This window comes from Scatophagus argus, chromosome 22, assembly GCF_020382885.2.
Source record: "Scatophagus argus isolate fScaArg1 chromosome 22, fScaArg1.pri, whole genome shotgun sequence".
Taxonomy (NCBI): Eukaryota; Metazoa; Chordata; class Actinopteri; family Scatophagidae; genus Scatophagus; species Scatophagus argus.
Window position 1 is genome coordinate 16,862,547 of NC_058514.1, and position 24,487 is coordinate 16,887,033.

Genomic DNA, 24,487 nt, shown 5'->3' on the forward strand with positions numbered 1-24,487 from the left:
CAGCACTCGAGTTTGTCACTGCTGGAATTAGCTGCTCTGTTCTGATAACATTAGACTGTGGGTGATGCCATAGGAAGTTCCCAGTACTTCTCAATGACTGTCAAAGGTGATTACTACCGTATTTTCCGGACTATAAGCTGCTACTTTTTTCCCACGCCTTCAAATCTGCGGCCTTAACAATGATGCGGATAATCTATAGATTTTTACGGGCTAACCGCCTGGTGATGCGAAGAGGAAGACGCTAGTTTTAGGCGTAACTTTTAACAGTCATTTTGCATGTCATGCACATAAGTATAAGTTAAAAACAATCGAACTGGCTGTCCAAGAAGAAAATAGAGCTGCTGCACGTAAGCTTGGCGTAAATGAATCAATGGTGAGACGTTGGACACGGCAGCGTGAAGAACTGACGCAATGCAAAAAGACGACAAAAGCTTTCAGAGGTAATAAAAGCAGATGGCCCGGACTTGAAAACGTATGTCATGTTACAATGTGGACACCAGCGGCTTATAGTCAAGTGCGGCCTATATATGTACAAATATTATTATTTTTTTTTTAATTTGGTGGGTTCGGCTTATACTCGGGTGCGTTCTATAGTCCAGAAAATACGGTATGTCATTAAATAAAAACAGCCTCACAACCCCTGCCTTCTGTGTGGATGAGTTACAACATAATTTTCACGTGTACCTGTGTACCTGTGTGCCTTTTAGATTCCATGAAAATCATGTTAACGACCATTTAAAAAATGAATTTCCCCTGGATTCTCTATGCTTAAGCCTGGCTGGGGGTCAACTTCACCCCTCCTCAGTGGTTTTGCCAAGCTTTTTTTCCTCATTTGTGCTTACTTACTTACCGTTACTGTACTTAAAAGTTGAGGTTCCCAAATTCTTATCAACTGACCCCTTATGCTAACACAGACTAACACTTGTACCACTTGCTGGGTGATTCATGATGGTTTGGAAGCCATGCTCCAAGTGCAATCATGCATGTCAGATTTAATTGTCACCAGCTGTAAATCTTTCCCTCTTGCGCTCATGTGGATATCTGCTCAGAGGTGGCAACACATCCATCATGTGATGTCATCTGTTCACCTGGCAGACTGCTTGAAACGCCTCCGCATAAGAACAGCAGCCAACCACCATTCTGTTGAATTTTGCCTTGTTTTGTTTTGTAAATTCACTGTTCTGCTGAGATAGTCAGATGTCTTCCAACAGAGGAGAGCTCCTTAACATCAGGGGAACAACTCAAGCAGATTCATTTCCTACTTTGCTCCTGTCATCTATGGAACTATTGAACATTTTGGTTCAAAGATGCCCTAACCTTTGCTCATTCACTGTAATGCCAGAGGAGAACGTGCCAGTGTACTCATGCATCCCCATTGCCATGGACTTCACACATCACTGCCAGGAACACAGTATTTCTAACTAGCACGTGCAGCAAACTGAATGAACCTCAGCTACTGGTTGGGAATAACAGAGACTTCTTCATCTTCAATTTTATGCTTCATTGAGACGTGGCTGTGTGGATCAATACCAGATTCTGCACTGGAGCTGGCAGGTTTCCAACACTTCAGAGTGGGTCGCGACACAGAACTTATACAGATAGTGGAAGAATCTGTTTTTATACCAACAGTGACTGTTGGAAATGATGTGACCGTGATCCTGCAGCACGCCGTTTGTGTTAAAAACGGGTGACACAGCACGAAAGGTGGATGGGTAACACGGCAGGACAGGGCACATGCTGTCAAACAAGCTGTTGTGTTACACATTACGGAACAACAGCATGCTTTCTAAAATTACATATTGGTAGAGCATTTTACTGCTGTTGTTTGGTTCAGTGTAAAATAAGCAAAGCTGGCATAATGGCAGGTCTTCATTGCAACGAAGGTTCAGTACTGACGTCCAAAGCCTCTGACTTTTAAGGAAAGTCGTAATAGTCAGTTAATTTTAAATTAAGACTAGCAATCAGATCCATAAATGCGTCTCTAAAGCTAATGGTAACCTAATGGAACCTTCCCTGTGCACATAGAGAACTTTGCCTTTTGATTAAATCATACTTCACTTCGGGTTCTACACTGTAGCTCTTCTTCATGAGAAAATAATTTATTGGTTTTAGTTTATACCACAGAGTTATTCTCTATACATGAGAAACACTAATCTCCTCAATATCACAAACTAACCTGTTCTGGAAAATGAATAGTAAATCATTCAAATAGAATAAGGATTTCAACTCATTGGCCTCAGGATGACCATGCAAGACGCCCCAGGGTTTTTTTTCTCTGATCAGTTTATTTCCTCAGACAACATGCCAGATAGTTGAGATTGCACTCAGAATTTTCCTTTCAACAGATGGAAGGCCCACAATAATAAGACACATCATACTAAAATTCGAAGGGCAGGCGTTTGCTTTGTGCAGTTTAGCCTCCTTACTCTAAATTCTAGAAGAAATCAGAGTTGGAATAAAAAAAAATAATAATTCCTGGAGCAAAATCAGGTATAAAACTTTGAAAATGCAAAAGCTGTCCAATATCCATATCAAAGCTAGCTTGAGTTTTCTCACTTTTCTTTCCATATCAGGTTTCAGCGACTCTCGATGTGTGTCACTCAGGATGTTCCATCTTCACAAAGAAGTTGTTTTTCCTGGGAGGTAAGTGCCTGATTAATCTGTGATTGGAGTGTCATCACAATGTGACCTGAGTTCTACCAAGATAGCATTCATGTCAACAACTGCAAAATAGTACAAGAGCCCGGATTCTTAAACAAATTAATTTCAGATGCTTTCCGCCTCAGACATATTGTGTTTAAGGATCTTTGACAAATAGAAAAAAAGAAAGCTGCAAAAAGTTTTCTTTTTTTCTTTAAATTTTAATCTAAGTTTGTAATGATGTTATTCAAAACCAGAACAGTGAAACTGTGCTATGTCAAGGCCTGATTCCAGACTACAAATGTTTTAAACAAAGTACATATGTGGAGCTACTTAAATGCATTAGGGTTCTAACATTTTGGAAAAGCAAGGAAGAATATAAAGTGGGCAATAAGAATTTTGTTTAATTTTTGAAAAGGAATCATCTGGAAATACATAGACTTTGGGTATAGTAACTGTAAGAATACTCCATTTAAAGGTTCTTTTTAAAAGCATGCACCAAGGGATGTTATAACTCACATGCCCTATGGATTTTCATTTGCAATTTCCTCTGTTCTCTCATTTCTTCTTCTGCTGTTAGAAGCACAAGACATTCGGGCAATGCTCAAGTTTGATTACACAAAAGACATTATATTGACTATTTAGTGCAGTAGTATTAAAGTGATTACCTTAAACCTCTATGGGTCACAGTAATGAGTGGATATACTTTGGGGGAAACCTGCAAAATAAGAAAAAATAATACACACTACTTGTCTCATCTAACTGTCAAATGGCGTGAATATAAGCACGATCCAGTTTTTCAAAGATGATTCTCGCAGAGCTCTGAAATCTCTCCTGCTGTGATCTGGGACAGCATTGAGGTGTAAATTTGCATTACAATTTACTGGCAGCTCTTCCACAGTGACTTAACAAAGTTTTCAGAAGCACAAACATCCCAATTATTGATGAAAAAGTTTGCTTTGGGCATTAAATCTGCATATTCATGCGAAGAAGCTTAATAAATTATGAGTTGGAGCTTTCAGCTAATTTGGCTGGTCACCTACTGAGTACAGACCAGGGGTCGGCAACCCACGGCTCTTTCATCCCTCTTCTGTGGCTCCCGTGGCTAAGAAAGGGCGAGCACATTTTGGGGAAAAAATGGGGTGAATAAATAATGGACACTTAATTTAAATTGATTTCATTCTATTTATTCATTTATTTTTTCGTTGTAATAGTTATTTCATTGGAGATTGAAGTGCTCTTGTGACATTAACATAAAACTTGTTTTAATATTTTGTCAATCAAAATATTCGTCACGTCCTTTTTGCATCATCTGTTGCCACCAAATAAGTGACTTATTTTGGCCCGCGGTAAGGTAGCAATGGACAAATCTAAGAGAAAACTTTCAGACGAAAATAGATCGCTTAATGCCTCATGGACACATTTTTTTGCTTTTACTGCTGACAAAATGAGTTTACCCTTATGCTTAATATGTGGTGAGAAACTAGCAAACAACAAAAAATCAAACATTGAGAGACATTTCCAGAATAAGCATGCTGCTTTTGCTGAAAAATACCCAGCTGGAGATGAATGAAGAAGTGCAATTTCAGAACTACTGCCGAGAGCTGATAATTGTAAAACTATCTTCAAAAAGTGGATGAACTCTACAAATTCAAGTACTTCTGCTAGTTTTGTAGCAGCTCAAGAGATAGCCTGGCACGGAAAGCCGTTCACTGATGGAGACTACATAAAAGAATCGTTCATTACAATATCAGAATATCTATTCTCAGACTTCAAAAACAAGAGTGAAATTATTCAGAAAATTAGAGATATGCCTTTCTCTGCAAAGACCGTCAAGGACAGGACCATTAAAATGGCTGCAAACATCACCAGTCAACAAACTGTGGACATTAATTCGGCTCCAGCGTACTCAATCGCCTGTGATGAAACAAAAGATGTCAGCGATATTGAGCAAATAGTGCTGTTATGCAGGTATGTGAACTCTGCTGGCCCGCAGGAACAAATTATTGAGGTAATAAACATAAACTGACATTTTTGTTTTCCCTTATTAATAAAAGGTAATATGTTACAGCTGTGTGATTTTTACAATGTCAGTGCAGGCAGCCTTCTTTTAAGTTTGAAAAAATTCTAATGAGGGAAAGGCTCAAATAGACCTGATTGTATATTTTATTTGAAAATAAATGCATAAGTGCCAGTGTCTTTTTCTCTCAAAGTACAAAAGAATTAGGTGTTTTGCGTTATTAAAAATGGAAAATAAAAATTTGTCGTTTCTTGTTTAAAGTTTATTGATTTCATAAAGGTAATGCACTATAGGTCACATATAGCATAAGTTTAAAGAAACTATATAGGCCTATGTGGTGTTACCTTCAGTTTAGTGGACAAATAGGTTTTGTGGCTCCGAGTGGGTTTTAATTTGGTGGGAAACAGGCCAAATGGCCCTTTTCATGCTAAAGGTTGCTGACCCCTGGTATAGACTGTATAAAACATAGATAGATGTTGATATATACACAGATGTAGTTTCCATTAAAACACCTGCAGGTTTCTAAAGAGCCAAATACAAATACAAAAATACCAAATACAGGTTTGGTATTTAGGGTGTTCAATTAATGCCGCAGGACAATGGTCCTAAACCAGCCAACAGGTCTGGGACAAAATGTTCTTGTGATCAAGTCAAATATCTGACCTCATTTAACAGCTGTATTAAAACTCCAAAACTCCAGTCTTTGTGGGATTTTTGTTGCTTTAACATGCCATTCTCAAAGCCTGTGGTCAGATAAATAATGCTGCTTCCATTTTTACTGGCGTGTTAAAAAATTAAACTGAAAGATCTTGAAAGATTGAAAGATTTTCTGTAATGGTCAAAAATGTCTTTCTGTGGAGTCTGCAGGTTCTCCAGTTGGGCCGCACACTTCAAAAACATGCAGGTTGAATGTGAGCATGAATCAATGTTTGTCTCTATGTGTTAGCCCAGTGATTGACTGGGCTGTCCAGCCTCTACAAGCCGTATAGATAATGGATCGTTAAAAATGTTCAGTCCTTCAGTTACCTGTCTGCAATCCATAATGGTTATGTACTTTGATGAGGCCCCCGCAAGGACGGTACACCTTGGACCTGACCCCACTCAGAGTCAATGGAAAACCTATCTGAATGTGAAATACAAATGAATTTATGAAATAGATCCGATCCAAAAGGGATACGAGCACAGCCAGACCTGTCCTGAATAGCCCAGCGGATAATAAGACCTGATCTAAAATGTGGTCAATCCAAACAGATCCTGACAGAATACCATCAGCAGCATGACATAACATTACTTAACAAACAATTGTTGTGGAAAAGAGCAGACAAGCAGAAAAAAAAGATTGTTTCAATGATTCAAGGACCAATTTAGATAAATAATTGAGAAGCCTTTTCACTTCACAAACAACAAAACATGCTGTAATTAACTTTAGTACAGACAGAAGAATTTCTGATTTACACAATGCTGCTATTGAAAAATTATAATTCTTAGACAGCATCAAAAATCCAAATTTGTGATGTACAGGACTAGACACTATTTTTTCCATAACTCAAATCCTAGTCACTTCCTGTCCATGCTAATAAGCAATTTTCTGATATCCCATCTATTAAAATCTGGCAGGGGGAGATAACTACCAACCCTAAAAGGATTAATGATGCATTTCAATCATATTCTGATCTATATGGGTCAAAAGTAATTTTTGATAAAACTAAATATGAGACTTTTCTAAGTGACATGGAATCACTGCATTTAACAGAGACTGACTCCAAACAATTACCTGAACCTATTACTTAAGAAGAACTTAATGTGGTGTGGTACCTGACATGCTGAATGTCATTCTTCCAGATCCCTATTTGTCTTTCGAGGACCTTTTGGACTCTCTCTTGCTTTCTATGATACACTATTCAACAGAGCAGGAATATTTTCTAAGGAAATCATTATGTTTCTTATCTCTTTATATCCAAAGAAGAATAAAGATCCAATCTACTATTGCATTAAGCCTGCTTGGTGTAAAAAAAAAAAATATCTACACTACACAGTCAAGTCGATGGGACACCTGACCATTACATCACATTCGAAGTGCATGGACACTGGTGGGGAGTTGGTCTTCCCTTTGCAGCTGGGGCAGTTTTTGCTCTTCTGGGACTTTCCACATGTTTTTGAATTCAATAACAAAGAGATAAAAGAATGCTTTTGTCGAAAAAGTCTAATTTCCTAGCTTGTTGAATTCATAACTGTATGACATTTCTGGTTAATTGTGACCAAACCGGTTCATTAAAGGTCGTCCAGCCACTTAGTGTCAGAAGTTTACAGCATATTGATGCTCGCAAACAAAATAAAACAGCAGCTTTTGGATGCTATGAAGGCTTTAGATAGGCAGGAGAGGTCACACCTTGAGCTATGCTGGAAAAAGTAGGAAGGTGTGCATCTTATGATTAAAGTTCTTTATGTTACCCCATAAGAAATGGTGTTGACAGGCAAATTCTCATAGTGCTTCTTTCCATTGCAAAATCATGGAATTTGGGGAAAAAATATACACTGTAGGGGGTACTACAATGATCCTAAACACCACTCTTCTCAGGACCTGAAAAGCTGTAACAGCCTCCCAGATACTTAATTTATTTACAAGTTAGGGTTGCCCTCAGGACGAGTGGGGTCCCTTGGGGTCCCATAGGATCAGCCATTTTAAACAACACCTAATACTCAAGATCATTTACCTACTTGAATTCTCTTATAAGAACCTTCCTTTAGTAGATCTTTTCCTCTTTGGGGAAATTGCTCAGAGAACTTGCTTTATTCCCACAAGGTGGGAGTTGATGGGTCTCCTGGCTGATGTACAAATGTACCCCATGCCCCCGGAAAATCCATCCATATGTTTATGGAACGCGGTCTCCTCTCAGTAGCCAGATATGTTCTCCTTGACTATATCTATATATGTTACTGCATAGGGCAGGGAGTTTGCATGTTGCCTGCGTGGGTTTTCTCTGGGTACTCCAGCTTCCTCCCACAATCCAAAAAACATGCACATATGTGACCATGATGGATAAGCAGTACTGAAAATGGATGGATGGCTGTTACTGCTTTACTCTTAAATGATTTATTTCTGCTGCTGGCTCATGGACACCAGAAAATATTTATTTTTGGTCTTACTGCAACCAAGGAATTGGGGGTTACACCAATAAGCACTCCAACAAGCTCTCAGTGAGCAACTGAAATCGCACATGTAATTTACTTGGAGTTGTCCACTGTTAATATTATGCAAATCCAAATTTGAATGAATAATTAAAACAACTGATTTAAAAAAAAAAAAAAAGGCTTTTTGTGAACACTATGAAGATCGATGCATTGTATAATATCTCAAAGGCCCAAGCAGTCAATCTCTGGTTTATAATTTCAACAGGATCCCACAGGACAACTGAACTTATAATTCATTATGTCATTACATCACAACTAGAATGTTTTATGACTGTGGATATGGTGCATCAGAATAGAGCATTATATAAATTAAATCTGTTGCTGTCATTATGATATTCCCATTGATAAAAAATGATGCTACGAGGTATTAGACATACACACAGAGAGACCTGTGCCAACAAAACCCTATCCTTTATAGCTCAAGCGCAGCACTTCTTTTTTAGCATAGCGTGTGTGACATAGACAGTAAACAGAAGGCAGCACCTGACTTTCTGTGATAATTGTCACCCTGTTTACCTTGCCTCGCTCCTACTACAATCTACAGCAAATGTTTCTATTGGAACCCTCACGGTGGGGTAGAGAGCTGTATGTCTTCTCTGTAACTTGATTTAGCTTCGCATCAACAGGCTCAGAGAACTGAAACTGTCATATTAAGTATGACTCAAATTGTGGAATGTACTACACCTCCAAAGATGGTGATTAAATTATAGGAAAACTGGAACAAGTAGAAGGTATGATGGATTTAGAGAGTGACTGAAACAGAAACAGGAAAACCTAGTCGTGTGAAAACCATGTTGTTGTCATTGACTAGCGACTAACAAATATTCTTCATGTGGCATTATGACTGAATAAAAGAGTATAGAAATGCACAGGTTGTTGGAGAGGGGCTGACCAGGAGTACAGGTATATAGTATTTGCTATATCTTTCTGAATATTGTGTGTTTGGAAAAGGCTATATTCAAGACAACAAGTGTTTTTTTTTGCATTGTGCCTTTCTCAGTGTTTCCCCTAAAATTGTACAGGCCTAGCAGGCTGCCATGTCAACGAAAACCCCCGGCAGGTCAAATTACGTCTTTTCTCACTCCCAGAAAAAATGCCAAACATCCATTTATTCATTTATTTCAGAATTGCTTTTTTGGGTTTCCTTCTCTTCCTTTATTCAGCCACTCTGTTATGTGTTTCTGCCATTAGTGGTTCAAAAGTGACTGACAATGTGATTTCTAATATGACAGCCACAAGGACCATGTAGCACACAAACTCGATTCTTTCTCTGTATTTCATGATGCTGCACTGTCTTTCTCTTGTACCACTGTAACAGGTGTAAAGACTTTAGTTATAGTTATCGGCCTGATCTGAAATTAGTGTTAGGCTAACTGCCCCTTAGGTAGTGTGCCTGTATAAATGATTGAGTTGAGATTAAGTTGTTTTTTTTTTGTTTTTTTTATACGGAGCTAACATTAGCACGCCTGCAGCCAACACTGCGTTCGAGCATGAATACTCCTTCATGATCTAAAAACTTTAAGTGAGGCACTGACAAGCTAGTTGGATAATTTAGTGGAGATAAATGGGCTTTTTTCACTGTCCCGGATGATGCTGCATGGCGACTTGAGCATAATTCAACACTCAGTCACTGACTGTATCACATATTCCATAACAACATCTGGTATACTAAAACAGTATGTGAAATTATTTAGTAATGTCCAAAACTTGAGTATTCTTTTAAAGAAAGTGACATATTTTGTCATTGGAGGGAACTCACTCCAACGAAATTTGTACTCTGCATTTAACCCACCCAAGTGACGTGCACACACACACAGCAAACCCGGGGCAGTGGGCGACCGCGTGCAGCGCCCAGGGAGCAGTGGGGGTTAGGTACCTTGCTCAAGGGTACCTCAGCCATGGACACCGGTACGGGGAATCGAACCAGCGATCCACCGGTTACGGGTCCGACACCCTAACCGCTGATCCACGACTGCCCATTGAACCAGTATCTGAACAATTGCAGAATTTGTGTGTTAACTGGCTACTCTACATTGCCCCTAGGTGTGAGTGTGAGAGTGTGTGGTTGTCTGTCTTTGTGTGTTGGCCCTGCGATTGACTGGCGACCAGTCCAGGGTGTACCCCGCCTCTCGCCCGTAGTCAGCTGGGATGGGCTCCAGCTCCCCCGCGACCCTGACCGATCAGCGGTATAGAAAATGGATGGATGGATGTGTGAACGATAGGCTACCCAACTGTACCTTTTTAAGAATCTGTTCAAATATCTGGGAAAAGCACACACTTTTCTCAACCTAGATAACTGGACAAAAATGAACAAACTGATGGAGCAACAGCACAGCATTTGACTAAATAAAAAAATAGCGGAGGGCAACAATACACTACTGAAGCATCTAATCTGCCTTGTCCAAAGTAGAAGATACCCCAAAATTTGTTATGTTGTTGTCATGCTTTCACACTGTAACATTTTCCCCTAAACAGTAGTTGTGAAAGCCAAAACCACAAAACATTCAGAGCCATATGCCAAATTAGAGCCTGGATGTGGACTCTTGGCTTGTCTGCATGGATTATGAAGGTTACTCTGGGCCATCTAAGCTTCTTTGTTAATGCATGTTTTCCCCACAGGGCCTTTCAGACAAGACTTCTGCTTAAATGAGCCAAGTAAGTCACTCATGGAACAATACAAATATCTCAGACATAATTTGTTTGATTATTCCAGGATGTAGTTTTCTGTAGTCCAGCAGTGTGTGTTCAGTGTAAAGTCATGCTGAGAACATAAAAACATTAATTTCCACTTCTGAGCTACTAGAGGAATGCTCTCCATAATAAGAATCCCAGGAGTGGGCACGTTTTTTTGTTATATTAAAGACTGCTGTCCATGTATGAAAGCAGGATTGAATGAAACTTAAATGAATTTAGCAGGAAGGTCAGAGTGAAGGAAGTCATGAACAGGCAATGTAATTAAAGGGGAAAAGACAATATTTGCACACTGGGTTTTGGGAAAAATCAAAGATAAATTTAATAATATAAATCCTGCATTTTTCAGACCCCATTAGTGCCAGTTTGAATGAGATATAAGATTCACTAATCTGGTTTTCTCAAGCGAAGTGTGGCTTTTTTCAGTAATTCAGGCTAATACTCATTTATTAATTCACTGGCTTATTCATTGACGAAAGCATTCCCTGTACAATGTCTACCCTGGAGTGGTCATTAACAGACTTGGAAATGTCTAAAGACCACACAGTGTTAAAACTTGAGTGGGCTGCCAAAATTTGGTGTCAGAACATTTGTCCATTGTATTTTGAGGGAAGCCAGAACTTGGCAGTGTTCAGGGAGAACTTACAGCAAAAAGAAAATCATCTGACTGCAACAAGAACAAGCCCAATAATAATCCAAAAATGATGAGATGAAAGCATGGATAACATTTTTCTCATTTGACAAAGTGAGGTGAGGCTTCACATTGGCATTAGCCCAGAGCTGAAAAAGAAATGGCTTTCATATCATAGCTTACATATTTATGAAATCTGAGGGAAAGGATGAAAAACTACATTTTGGCATGCATCACAGTGTAAAGTGAGAAAGGCCTTGTGTGTTTCGGGATCTAACAGCCTGATGGAAAAACACAGTCGAGGTTTACCGTGCATTAGCAAACACTTCTGCACTGGTGGAGTATTTAAAAGCCAGATGAAGAAGAATCAGCTTTATTGGCAGTATATATATTTTTACATACACACACTGAATTCGTCTTCTGCATTTGACCCATCCTTAGTTGAACACACACATGCAACACCCGGCAGATTACATGAAACACACACAGGAGCAGTGGGCAGCATCAAGCGCCCGGGGGAGCATATTGGGGGGGGTTACATGCCTTGCTCAAGGGCACATCAGCCGGCTAATGAAGAGGGGGGGAGCATTTTTCACATTAATCACTCCGCCACACCCAAATTTTTCCTGCCCGTCCGGTGGGGGAATCGAACCGGTGACCCTCCGATCACAAGTCGCTTCTCCAACCTCTAGGCCACTGCTGCCCTCCGCCGTGGAAAGCAAATGGCACACATCACAGTGAAGAGCTTTCACACAGTCAAAATATCTTGTGCTCTTCTAATGAGGTATGTCTACCTAATGTTCACTCTATGTAAACAGGAAGTTTCATGTCGCCCTGGATTCAGTCATAGTCTGATTTCTTATCATTTGAGTAGAACAATGGCTGACTGACAAGTCAATGTCAGCTGCTTCAACTGTCATCATGTGGCCTAAGCTTGGAATTCTCCAAAATTACAGTATGTCATGCCAATAAATCCAAAACTATTATAGCATACAATGAGTCCTTACTACGGTTGATTGCTGAAGTGTGCACAGGTGAGCAGAGGAAGTCATAATGCATTATAAGCACCATCAGTCAAACTCTAGCTTACAACTAGTCAAGGGCATCCACGAGACACTTGAACTTCTATTCATTATAAATCATGTCTATATTTTATGACTGATGATACAGTGCATCAGAAAACGTTCTGTGCTTTCACCAGTGCAGTCATAAACATTAGGAATGCATTATAAGACACTATGAATGCTCCTGTAACGCACTGTAGACGCAGTCCTCATAGAAAGTGTAACACTATAGTTTTAAGTTTTTCAGTTTTCCGCAGCTTGTAGCTTCATGTTTTCATGTTCAGTTTTCTTACTTTTTTATTCTGCAGTACCTACTGAGGATTAAAAACCAAGCTTCACTACTAAATATTTTAAACACATAAGTGTTTTTTTGTGTTTTATAAACAAACATTTAAATAAGTATATCCATTTAGACCGGGCGGCACGGTGGTACAGTGGTTAGCACTGTCGCCTCATAGCAAGAGGGTTCAAGGTTCGAATCCCGGTCTGGGCCCTTCTATGTGGAGTTTGCATGTTCTCCCTGTGCCTGCGTGGGTTTTCTCCGGGTACTCCGGCTTCCTCCCACAATACCAAAAACATGCACATTAGGTTAATTGGCTACTCTAAATTGCCCCTAGGTGTGAGTGTGAGAGTGTGTGGTTGTCTGTCTTTGTGTGTTGGCCCTGCGATTGACTGGCGACCAGTCCAGGGTGAACCCCGCCTCTCGCCCGTAGTCAGCTGGGATAGGCTCCAGCTCCCCTGCGACCCTGACGGATAAGCGGTATAGAAAATGGATGGATGGATCCATTTAGACCGGTTTCTCTGTGTTTGCCCCTATTGACTCATAGTCACATCATCAACAGCACTGATACCCCCCAGTATGTGATAGGTGAACATACTGTATGATTCCAAAAGCATGAAGAGCTTACTAATGTGCTGTTTTAACAGCCTCCAGGCCTTCCATCAGACTTTGAGTTGGTGAAGGGATTTTCTTGTCTTTGAGACAAAAGAGTAACAGTGAGTAAGAGAGCGCTTTCCCCAAACTGAGAGATGTCTACAATATCTGTGTATGCCGCAGCATTGAGATTATCCTTCACTGAAACTAAAAGGCTGAGGCCAGAGTAAGGCTGGGTGTCATCAGGAATATTTCAATACCAGTGCTGATATCCATCCATCCATTTTCTATACCGCTTATCCGTCAGTGTTGCGGGGGAGCTGGAGCCTATCCCAGCTGACTACGGGCGAGAGGCGGGGTTCACCCTGGACTGGTCGCCAGTCAATCGCAGGGCCAACACACAAAGACAAACAACCACACACTCTCACACTCACACTTAGGGGCAATGTAATGTGCATGTTTTTGGTATTGTGGGAGGAAGCCGGAGTACCCGGAGAAAACCCACGCAGGCACAGGGAGAACATGCAAACTCCACATAGAAGGGTCTAGACTGGGTTTCGAACCTGGAACCCTCTTGCTATGAGGCGACAGCGCTAACCACTGCCCCAATGCTGATATGACAATTGAATATTGATAGCTTGCTTTTTTTCCTTTTTAAACTTTGTTGTTCTTTGGCCGAGTTCCTAACTGTTCCCTTTTCAGTGTGATATTTTTGCCCGAGTTTTCCGTACATGACGCTAAAGATTGGTTCTGGCAGCTTGTTTAATTTTGTACTCGGTTCCCAATTCACAAATGCATTTGTTTAAGTCCGATAAAAAATGAATCACTTATTGAACCTTGCATCATTCTTCCTTCTTTTTATTAGCAAAGAGGAGGTACAAATCATTCAGCTTACACAAGAAGGCTTCTCCCTCTCCAACGCTGACACTTCCTCCGGTTAAAATAACATCTATCAACAGCAGCACATTATATCCATTATTGCACATTAACATTTTGTCCGGCGCAGTGTGCTCTCTGCAAGACACTGTCAGCCAAAGATGTTTGATGAGGGAAAAGATTTCAGGAGAATGGAACACTAAACATATATTTCAAGCTAATCAACTTAATGGCTATGCATAAGACTGTCCAATAAGACTGGCAATAAATAAACCAATAAACAAACAAACATAGGCTGTTATTACACTGTGTAACATTTCACATGAGACTGTCTCTCAAAACTAACATTTCTGGCTAATGAGCTAAAAATAAAAGGTGATTATAAATCTATTTGAGAGTGATTAGAAAGAATCTAGAAGAATCCTATCAAACCATAAACCTTGGACATCTCTCTCTCACTCTGTCAGACATGTAAACAGAGAGAGAGAGAGAGAGAGGGAAAAACAAAAGTCAAGATGGAGGCAGAGCAATGAAAAGAAGTCAGACATGGAGAGAGAGAGAGACAGCAAGGGGAAGTGTGAAAGCCAGCGGAAGCACATTGTTCCTGTCTCACACATTCAGCTCTCACCTACAACTGATGCTCCCTGCAGCCAGGTCCTTTCACAACCTATAACACTCCCAGGAAATATTCCCCACAGCCAGGAATTTACTGCCAAATCTCATAATTACTCTGCAGACCTTGGTGACTATTGTAGTATGGGAGCATATTCACATACACGGTCTCCAGGGACTGTGACCCTGAGTCAAAATTGTCAATTTAATCATAATTAATAATGGCACAACTGCAGCAATTCAATCGTACAAGTCAAACTCATTAAATTTGCTCCAAGAACTCCTGACTTTATTGTGCGGAGGAAGTAATCAACTTTGGACAGGCCTCAGTAATTCATTAATATACCACCTCTAGTGGAAAAGACGAGTGAAGGGTGACTTTTGTTTCTTCACACTTACACTTCCTGTGACACTTCTGGATGTTTGATATATAGGCATGACAAACTGTGAAAAAGGACAGCTGTGTGCAGAGTTAATGCAAACCACTTATGATGGCTGATGCCATTTATTTTATTTGCCATAGAAAGTGGACTTTCACTCGTATTTGGCAAGAAATAATTTTAGACCCTACCTAGCACACAGTCTAAAACTGACATCAGGTTTTAGAAAAATGATCCAACACTTGCTGTGTCGGATATACAGCAAAACAAAGTTGCGTTCATAAATGCTACCTCAGTGTGTGTGTCTGCATTTTGACCAATAACATAATCTGAACCTGGCAGGTTAAGATCAACACAGTTAAGTTACAAATCAGGAACACACCTCAGATCATCTTTAGAGCTAAAGGCTTGAATGGTTACTGGACTGCATGCTTTTCCTGTCTTAGAGACCACTCAAAGCACTTTACAACAGGAGGCAGCATTCACCCATTCACACACCCATTCATACACTGGTAGCAGAGGCTATCATGCAGGGTGATTCCTCTTGCCCGACAGCAGAGGTTTCGGATCAAATTACTGACCTTCTGATTAGTTTACTATGTCTGTGATGTGTTGACATTAGAGAACTGGTCTTACCTTGAAAGCTGCCGACTGACAGGTAAAGCCAGGTTAGTGCGGGGATGAAGAGCAGGGCGAGGGAGGCCGCCAGGAACTTCCTGCGTCCACGACACATTCCCAGCATCCTCTGGACCAAAGCAAATGGAAAGAGAGGTAAAGTGACCTCTATGTGGGTAGCAGCTGTTGTCCAGGCTGATTCATGGCACTGGAAAAGAGGGAAGAGCAAGGAAAGAATAGGTTAGAGAAGGCGCATACATTTCACATCCTGTATGGACACGAGTACAGCTGACCATGACCGTCTGCCGCCACCACAGGCAAAACGCTGATCTGAACTTCAAAACTGCAGCACTGTCTATTGTTATTCATTCCAAGCTTTAAACAGACAAAAGTAAAACTGCTGAAAAATAAATACGTATGCACGCAGGTTTAGTGGGGTCCAAGCACCTGGAGCAAATCAGAGCCAAAGGTCGAGAACATTCATAAATGGTGCTTTAACAGGTGTTTTAACATGTCTGTCAGTATGTTTGGGCAGAGTATGATGGCCTCCTGCACTGTGTCTAATGGAATGGAAAATCGGTAAGGATTCAAGGATTCAAGGAACTTTATTGTCACACCAGCTCACATTCACATGTTTATGGTACAAAATTAGGACTCAGGTCCCGGGAGCAGTAAGTAGACTATAAAAATATAAAAGTACGAGGTAAAAGTTGAATAAAATAGAAATATAAGCTAAATAGAAAACAGAATATAAAAAGAATATAAAACTAGACATTTAAATAAGCTAGACAATTAAATAAAGAAGCCGGTTTTGGCATATAGCAGCCTAAATATGCAGAAAGTAGTCCTTAATATTGCACTTGTGGTATTGCACTTGTAATGGATATGGGATGAAAATACTGTGACTCAACTACCAGATACACTAATACTGGAGGACAAACTGGACAGACAGACCAAATTGGTTGACATTAAAACAAAGTAATCCTACTATAATGATAGATTAAAAAGGTATTACAACTGCCTATTGTTGGATTAGCATCAAATCTGCCATGGAAGGTCTGAAGAACTTCACAGGTTGGTGTCATCTGTGTCAATGTGTACAAACGAAGACGCAGACACAATAATTTAACATTAAGCACAATAATGAAAATCTGTCATCGTTTAAGTTTGCCATCTCTCAGTTTTGAATAAGTAAGTTTAGCATGTAGTCTGGCCTACACCGGCAGATGCAGCTCTACAGTATGTAAAGAATGGATATTCTTAACATATTTGAATTCACGGGACGGCACGGTGGTGCAGTGGTTAGCACTGTCGCCTCATAGCAAGAGGGTTCCAGGTTCGAATCCCGGTCTGGGCCCTTCTATGTGGAGTTTGCATGTTCTCCCTGTGCCTGCGTGGGTTTTCTCCGGGTACTCCGGCTTCCTCCCACAATACCAAAAACATGCACATTAGGTTAATTGGCTACTCTACATTGTCCCTAGGTGTGAGTGTGAGAGTGTGTGGTTGTCTGTCTTTGTGTGTTGGCCCTGAGATTGACTGGCGACCAGTCCAGGGTGAACCCCGCCTCTCGCCCGTAGTCAGCTGGGATAGGTTCCAGCCCCCCCGCGACCCTGACAGATAAGCGGTATAGAAAATGGATGGATGGATATCAGAACTCGTAAGATATAAACCAGAAAGAGCTGTCTAGTACTGTTAACAATTTCACATTTGTAGCTTTCAAGGCTTGCAGTGAGTTTTAGCTGACATCTGATAAAAAAAGGGAATATAAAAAGATGAAACTAATATTGTAAAGTAAAAATAAAATAACCACTAGTACTTCTACACAGTTAGACAAACAAACTGGAGGTTAGACATGTCAAGCCAGTCGAACGGCATAATCTCCATGGAGTTCATTAAATAATTCATATAGAATTTAAATCAGATACTCACAAACTGACAGCTGCAAGCACAAAGCACTTCAACCTTTTTTTTTTTTAATCTGCCAAGCAAGTTTAAAGAGATTCATTTTAATAAATTTTGCATAAATCAGGCAGTTACATACTAATCTGACTTTGATGACCTAAACTCATTTGTCAATTTCTAGTGCAATGCAGGGCAGAGAGTACAGAAGTCTCATTACAAGATATTAGTTGAAATCCTCTTTCCGTTACAACCACATTTGTTCAATTAGCCGGTTGACCTCAGTCGATTTTTAATCTCCACCAGAGACTGCCCAGGGATGAGGCATAATACCTCTGGCTGGCACATACACAAGCCAGGATGCCAATTAACATAGTGTCACCCAGTAAATTCAACAGAGGGAGCAGAAAAGTATTTCTAGCACTCATCCCGGCACTTACTGAACCGCCAGGGTTTTTATTTTTTGTTTCTTTTTTTTTTAATTGGGGAAATGTAAAGTGAGAGTGAGACAGGGTTAAATGAGGCTAAAAGGAGATTAAACAAGTCTCTCAAGTATGACAACCCCTGCTTTGATACGCCAACAATGACTCATTTTAGAGGCTCCTTAGCCTTTGACCCCTGTGTGTTATTAGCTCTCCACTAGATACTGTAATTTACATTGCAAATGCTACACTGAAGACATTTATTGCGATATCAAATGAGGTGTCAGCCCACTGAGTAAGCACATCCAGGGATGCAATGTGTAGCAAACAGGAGTTACAGACTCTCAGATTAAATGGGCATGAGCAGACTGAAGCTTTGCTTTCAGGTATCAGTTGCTATGATGTGACATCATATGATGTGATATCATCATTTGTCACAGCTTAATAACAGAGTCCAGAAGGATAGCAACATCAAGACAGACAAACACCACACGAATTGAAGGTCTGCAACTTATTGAGAGAAACCAATCAAAGTTTGTTAGATTATTATTATTATTTTATTTATTTATTTACTTTATTAATCCCAAACTGGGAAATTACTTCTCTGCATTTAACCCATCACTGATTGAAACACACACACATGCAACATGCAGTGAAACACACACAGGAGCAGTGGGCTGCAACTATCAGGTGGGGAGCAAAAAAAAAAAATTGGGGTTTAAGTGCCTTGCTCAAGGGCACATGAGCCAGCTAATGGAAGGGGGAAGCATTCTTCTATTAATCACTCCACCACACCAAAATTTTTCCTGCCTGTCCGTTGGAGAAATCGAACCGGTGACCTTCCGATCACAAGCCGTTTCTCCAACCTCTAGGCCACGGCTGCCCCCTAAATATTGAAGATCCAGAAGGCTTATTAGGCTAATTAGGCCAATCAGACCCATCAGATACACCCACATCAGTGTGTTATGTGTAGATAAGTCTATCACCACAACAAGTGTATTTTAAGCCATCCTTCTGTCCTGCTTATGAAAACATTTTCCTCTTATGAGTAAGTGTCACACATTAATTGGTTAGTTAAATCGACCAGTGACTGAACAAACCCTGGGTCACTGGACACTGTTGTGTATGTATGTGTTCTAAACAAGCCACCATTGCTGCAGTGGCAGAGACATGGGACTCTTCTGGTCCTTAGATCTGCGAGTAGGATTTAAGTATTTCTTCTCCTGTTACACAGATTTAGAGGTGAGAAGCCACCGTGGCAGCAGTGACTTGTTTATATCCGATGCTCCAAATAACCAAGCATTCCCTCAGCCACTGCATTTAGCCCTTAGAGCGTCAACACAGTTTAACAACTGAACGAGGCATAAACTTAGATGCTTATATACTGACTGAGTCATTCATTCCTTCATTGGTCAAACCCGATGCGCTCCATGAAATGTCCCAATCCTCCCTAAAACCATTTATAATGTGAGAAGGAAATGAGCTATGAATAACATCCAGTACTTTCTAATCTTACAAAAATTCATGTGATATCCACAGCCTGGCTAAGTTTATAGTCATTGAAAGAGATGTCAATGGTGAGCCTTCCCTCATGGCTCAACGGTAAGCTAATAGAAAACGGAATTTTATATCAACAGCTCAATAGCAAATTGCTGTGTGTTGACGCTAAAAGTGATGAGCAATGATTATGGGAGCAGTGGTTTATTGGCTGAAAAAGGCAATGGGAAAACACGCTGAGATTGCCTGACTGAATTGGTCTGTGTGAGCTGGGAGACATTTGAAGACTCACAGAGGTTAGAAATAGAAATGGCTGTTGGCGATAACATCTCAAAGAGTTGTAATGGAGGTAACAAATATGACCGTATTTCAAATTTTATCCTGTCCAATAGTGTGATACGTAAACTAGCAGTTGTTTGTCAGAATCTACAGGCCTTTGTTACAACTGCCACCTTTATTCACACATAATGCATGGGAACAGAATAAAGGCTGAGGATGATAAATGGCCCAATTATTCAGATTATATATACATCATGTCTCTTGTCACTATGTCAATACAGACAGTTTTAGGTTTTATGTGTCCAGCTTTTGCAATTTGGATTTTGTAGATTGATTTTGAAGATTCTGCTTCAAACACCCAAAAATGGAAGCTAATTAAACTCTCGCTTCACCCCCACAGCAAGTGCTTCCAAGTACAAAGTAGACAGAATCTTTTTCTGTCTCATTGCCGAGATTCACCTAAGTGTCCATGTAAGCAACAAACAGCTTGTGCAACTGAGGGAGAAACACCAGCCTTCTTTTTCCATTTACCATCAACAATGCTGAACTGTTCCCTACCTCACCCAGGTACACCTTTTAAGCTAAACCCACGCCCTGTTTAACACTAACATTAAACCTGAAGTGAAAGCTGAATAAAGACCTTTTCTCTCTGCTATTTCCTCATGTTTCTTCAACTCCATGCATTTCTACTCTAATATCACCTGACCAATGGAAGCTATCGTTCTGTCGGTCAGATGTACCCAGCACCATGAGACATAGCTGTGGCACATAAGGAAATGGTCTTGTTAACTATTTTCTGGAGCAGTTATTTATAATGGTTTTTAAAAGCACTGACAAACACCATTGCGTTTCATTGTTAAAAGTATTGAGAAACAGCACATTAAGTTTTGAACACACTAATTTTGTGATTTGCGGGAAAGCCGAAACATGTTTATACATCTGCACATCAAATGTACGCTGGAGACTGCTTGCTTTCTTTAATACTTGTAGATTTCCAGCATAACGTTAATGCGCTAATTTTGAGCCCATCGTCTGAACAGGAAGCTTGTCTGATGAGGACAATAACCCACATGTTGAGATGTGGGAGATAAGCACATCAGCTCCTTTGGGAGCGTCTGTGTCCTCCCTTCACCCATAGCACCCTTTATCTGCATAGATAATTAATTACATGTATGTCATTTCTGCTTAAACCAACATTTTAAGAGAGACTTCAAATACGTGTCTTCTCTGTGGCACAGCATGCAGTTTTGAGGATGGTCTCTCTCTGGTTATGAAAATAATCATAAAACAGACCAGTCAGTTAACACTTATTATTACATTACACATATTTTTCAGTGTATATATTCAATTTCATTAATCTTTTTTTTCATTTTCGCGGAGGATTACGTTAAGCTAACGTCGGCTAACACTAGCTTGAGCTGCTAGTAAAAAGTTGTGCAAATCTGTGCAATATGGGGCCAAAGAAGGCACTGGCTGCCGAGCAGGGCGACGACATCAAAAAGTCTCTGGGCTTTTTGTCTTAATTAATGTGTGTGGGCTCCCTATTTTGTTGCAAACCTGAGCCAAGCTTGCAACATTATCAATTAATCATTTATTCTGTACATAGTTAAAAATGAACTTTGTACATGCACTGACGAAAGCCTGAATGGCTGAAACTGATATTATGGTAGAGTAGCCATGAGACAATAAATGCTTTTTAATTCATTACCCTCTTGAATGCTTTATACTTCTTCAACAACACTAACTGAATCTGCAAAATGAAGAGCTCCAGTGGGACATGTTAATTAATTAATTAAATTTTATTTATATCGCACCTTTTACATTCAAAATTGTCTCTAGGTGCTTTACAGAGACCCAGAGCCTGAACCCCCGAGCAAGCAGACAGTGGCAAGGAAAAACTCCCTTTTAACAGGAAGAAACCTTGAGCAGGACCCGACTCACAAGGGAGAACTATCCTGCTGATAGTCGGCAAGTTTCCACACACCCGAGTAGCGTACCTCTTTTTTGACCAATCAGTGCTTGTTAACAGTGTGTGGGATTTCTGTTTTTATGGCAGTCCATAACAAGATACTGTTTGAGGCCAATATCAATAAATCAATATTAAAGTAAAAGGCTGTTTTTAAAGATATGTCAGGGCTGAATAGTTCAGGAAGTGATGAGAACACATTGGGTATGACTCCACCATAAGTCAAAACAATTAACAATGTCCTGACAGAAGTACAGAGCTGACTGTAGACCTTACCCACAGAGAGGAGAAAAAGATATTGATTGAACAGGGGGAGTTGCCTTTCATTTAAGGTTACCTTGGCTGTACACTCATTAGTATTCCGTTATAGTCGGGCTATAGAAGGCCCTACAGTATGTATGCCATTTGAGCTTTAGAAGCACACAAAGCCATTTAAAGGTGAAAATTCACGCAAATCCTCAGCAGAAAGGCGTACCAGCTGCTTCATATGTAAATCAGCTTTCTGCGCTGCGGAGGTCCACCTGGGAGCTATTACCAATGCAGTAATAAGATTTTACATTTTAAATCCAATACAAAAAGACACCTTGAGTCATGATGATTAGTGGAGTCATTTAGGAAGAAGCCAAATCTGGGATCCCCACTGAACCCACCATTGTATGGTTTACCACAAAATCAACATCCAACAAAATTAGCAGGAATTAAAGGATAATTCCAGACTGTTAGAACCTTGGTCTTATTTATAACTAGCAATATTAAGATGGTACTTATCTAGTTAAATGCTGAGCTCTCCGAAAGCAGCTACACAACAAGTAAGGCCAGGAGACAAACTCAAGCAGTCAAACCCATTTACCAGAAAAAAATGTTGATGTTGGACAATTCTGCAATACACCATGTTATATTTGATGAAATTGTGTTTTTTAACATGAAAGATTCCTTTTTCTCTTAAGTAATTTAGTTTAGTTTCTAATTTAAGAATTATGACAGAAATATAAAGCAACGATTTTCTACATAATTCATTTGATGCTAAGTAGTCTATGAACTAAAACACATTTTTCAATCAATTATAAATATACAAGATGTTATATCCATATGTCCATAGTATTGTAAAATGAGATTCATCCTTAACATAAATGTTACAGAGATGGCTTTTCTGTAAGGGGCTAAGGAGCTATGATGTGCACCACTTAGCATTATTTAAATGGCATGACTTCCAGTTGGTGGACAAAATTCAAAAAAATAAGACTCAAGATGAAATCATGCCTACACCACATCTACACCTTTCAATATGGGAATTTTATTCAATTTGAGACCTACAATGTATTCTTGCAAAAAAAAAAAAAAAAAGTGGTTCGTCACCACTTTGAACTCAGTGTACCCTCTACAACCCACTCTGAATCTTTGAAAATCTTTCTGTTAAACCCCGCTCAGAGCTGTGAGCGGTAATTCTCCAAGTGCAGTGATTGGTTATCACTCAGATAGAACTACACCTACGCATTGGCATTTTAGCCTCTTTTCAGAAGAAGCAGCACCATACATTCATACTACAGCTCTAAGATGAAATACTGTTTATTTGGGAAGGACAGAGACCTTTAGTGGCCCAGATGAAGCAATTAATCATTTCCAGCCATGAGCTGGAGGCCGAGCAGAAGAAAAGAAAAATCATTCATCTTCATGGTGATTTTTTTCCCCCTCCCTATCTCTCTTTGGCTGCACTGGTGTCAAAAGCCAAACTGCAACGTTTTAGATTGCTTGTTGGTTACGTGGGCATACATGAATAATTTTTCTTGATGATTATGATGGCTGACCATGTATCACTGACCCAGTGTGGTCTTTCAGAGCTTCACTCAGTGGTGATTTTAGTGTTCAGCTCATGAACACATACCATGAGCAGAAAAGTAGGGCACAGCGCTAAAAACAGCTTCCACACGGAAGCTGAGGACTGTCAGAGTGAAGGGTCACACCAAGCATACAGCAATGGCATAAGATATCTGAATATCATTCCGAAAGAATCGTTTAACTATTTAATTCGAATGTTTGGGTTCTTTCCTACACATTCTTGGTCTAATTCTGCTCATGTGGACTGTCAGTCATCTTAGTTATGACACATGTCTCCACTAGACATAGCTTCACAGCAGAGTGCACAGGGCAAATAAGTTTTCAGACAGGCTGCAGTGCACAGCTGAACCATGCTATCTAAACCACTTATCAACAGAACACAGCAGCATGAACCAATCAGGCAACAGCTCCTCACACACGGACAGGAGGTCACAACCGTCTCTAACTAATGTTTACTTCACGTGTAACTTGATGACAAGACAAAAATTAAACTAATGTTGTTGTCTGGTAAAGTGCCCTCTGCAGCCAGAGAGAGAAGAAACTCCATAACAACACAGCTGTGAGTGGGCCGAGTGCTGTCTATAGTTACAAGTCCCATCTCCCACTTCATTCAGCTCAGATTCAATAACTGCAGCTGATTAGCTTATGAATTTTGAACCAGGATCCCAATATTTCTGTCAATTATCTTGTGAAAAATGTTAGTGTTACACTATACACCAACACAGCCAGACGGAGGAACAGTTTCTTCCCACGGGCCCTATGTCTGATGAACTTTTAACAATAATCATTCAGTCTAGTAACTCTCGAACACCAAAAAATCTAATGTGTGTTCACAGTAAGTTCACAGCAATCCATCCACCAATCACCAAAGTCATTAGGATTGATCTGCTTGAAAAAAAAAAAAAAAAAGAAATAAATAAAGCTTTTTATGAGGTAATCGAAACTCTTGTTCCCACCACAAACACACTGACTACTACACATAGCGACAGTAAG

At 40.0% G+C, this 24,487-nt stretch overlaps 1 protein-coding gene across 1 annotated transcript in view; it reads right to left on the bottom strand.

The window, feature by feature from the left end:
- Positions 1-24,487, bottom strand: part of large1 (LARGE xylosyl- and glucuronyltransferase 1) — an 89,910-nt gene that overhangs the window by 52,743 nt on the left and 12,680 nt on the right. Inside the window, exon 2 of the mRNA XM_046378531.1 lies at positions 15,617-15,803. Within this exon, the coding sequence (XP_046234487.1) occupies positions 15,617-15,722 (106 nt within the window). The 5' untranslated portion in view covers positions 15,723-15,803. The remainder of the gene's footprint in view (positions 1-15,616; positions 15,804-24,487) is intronic.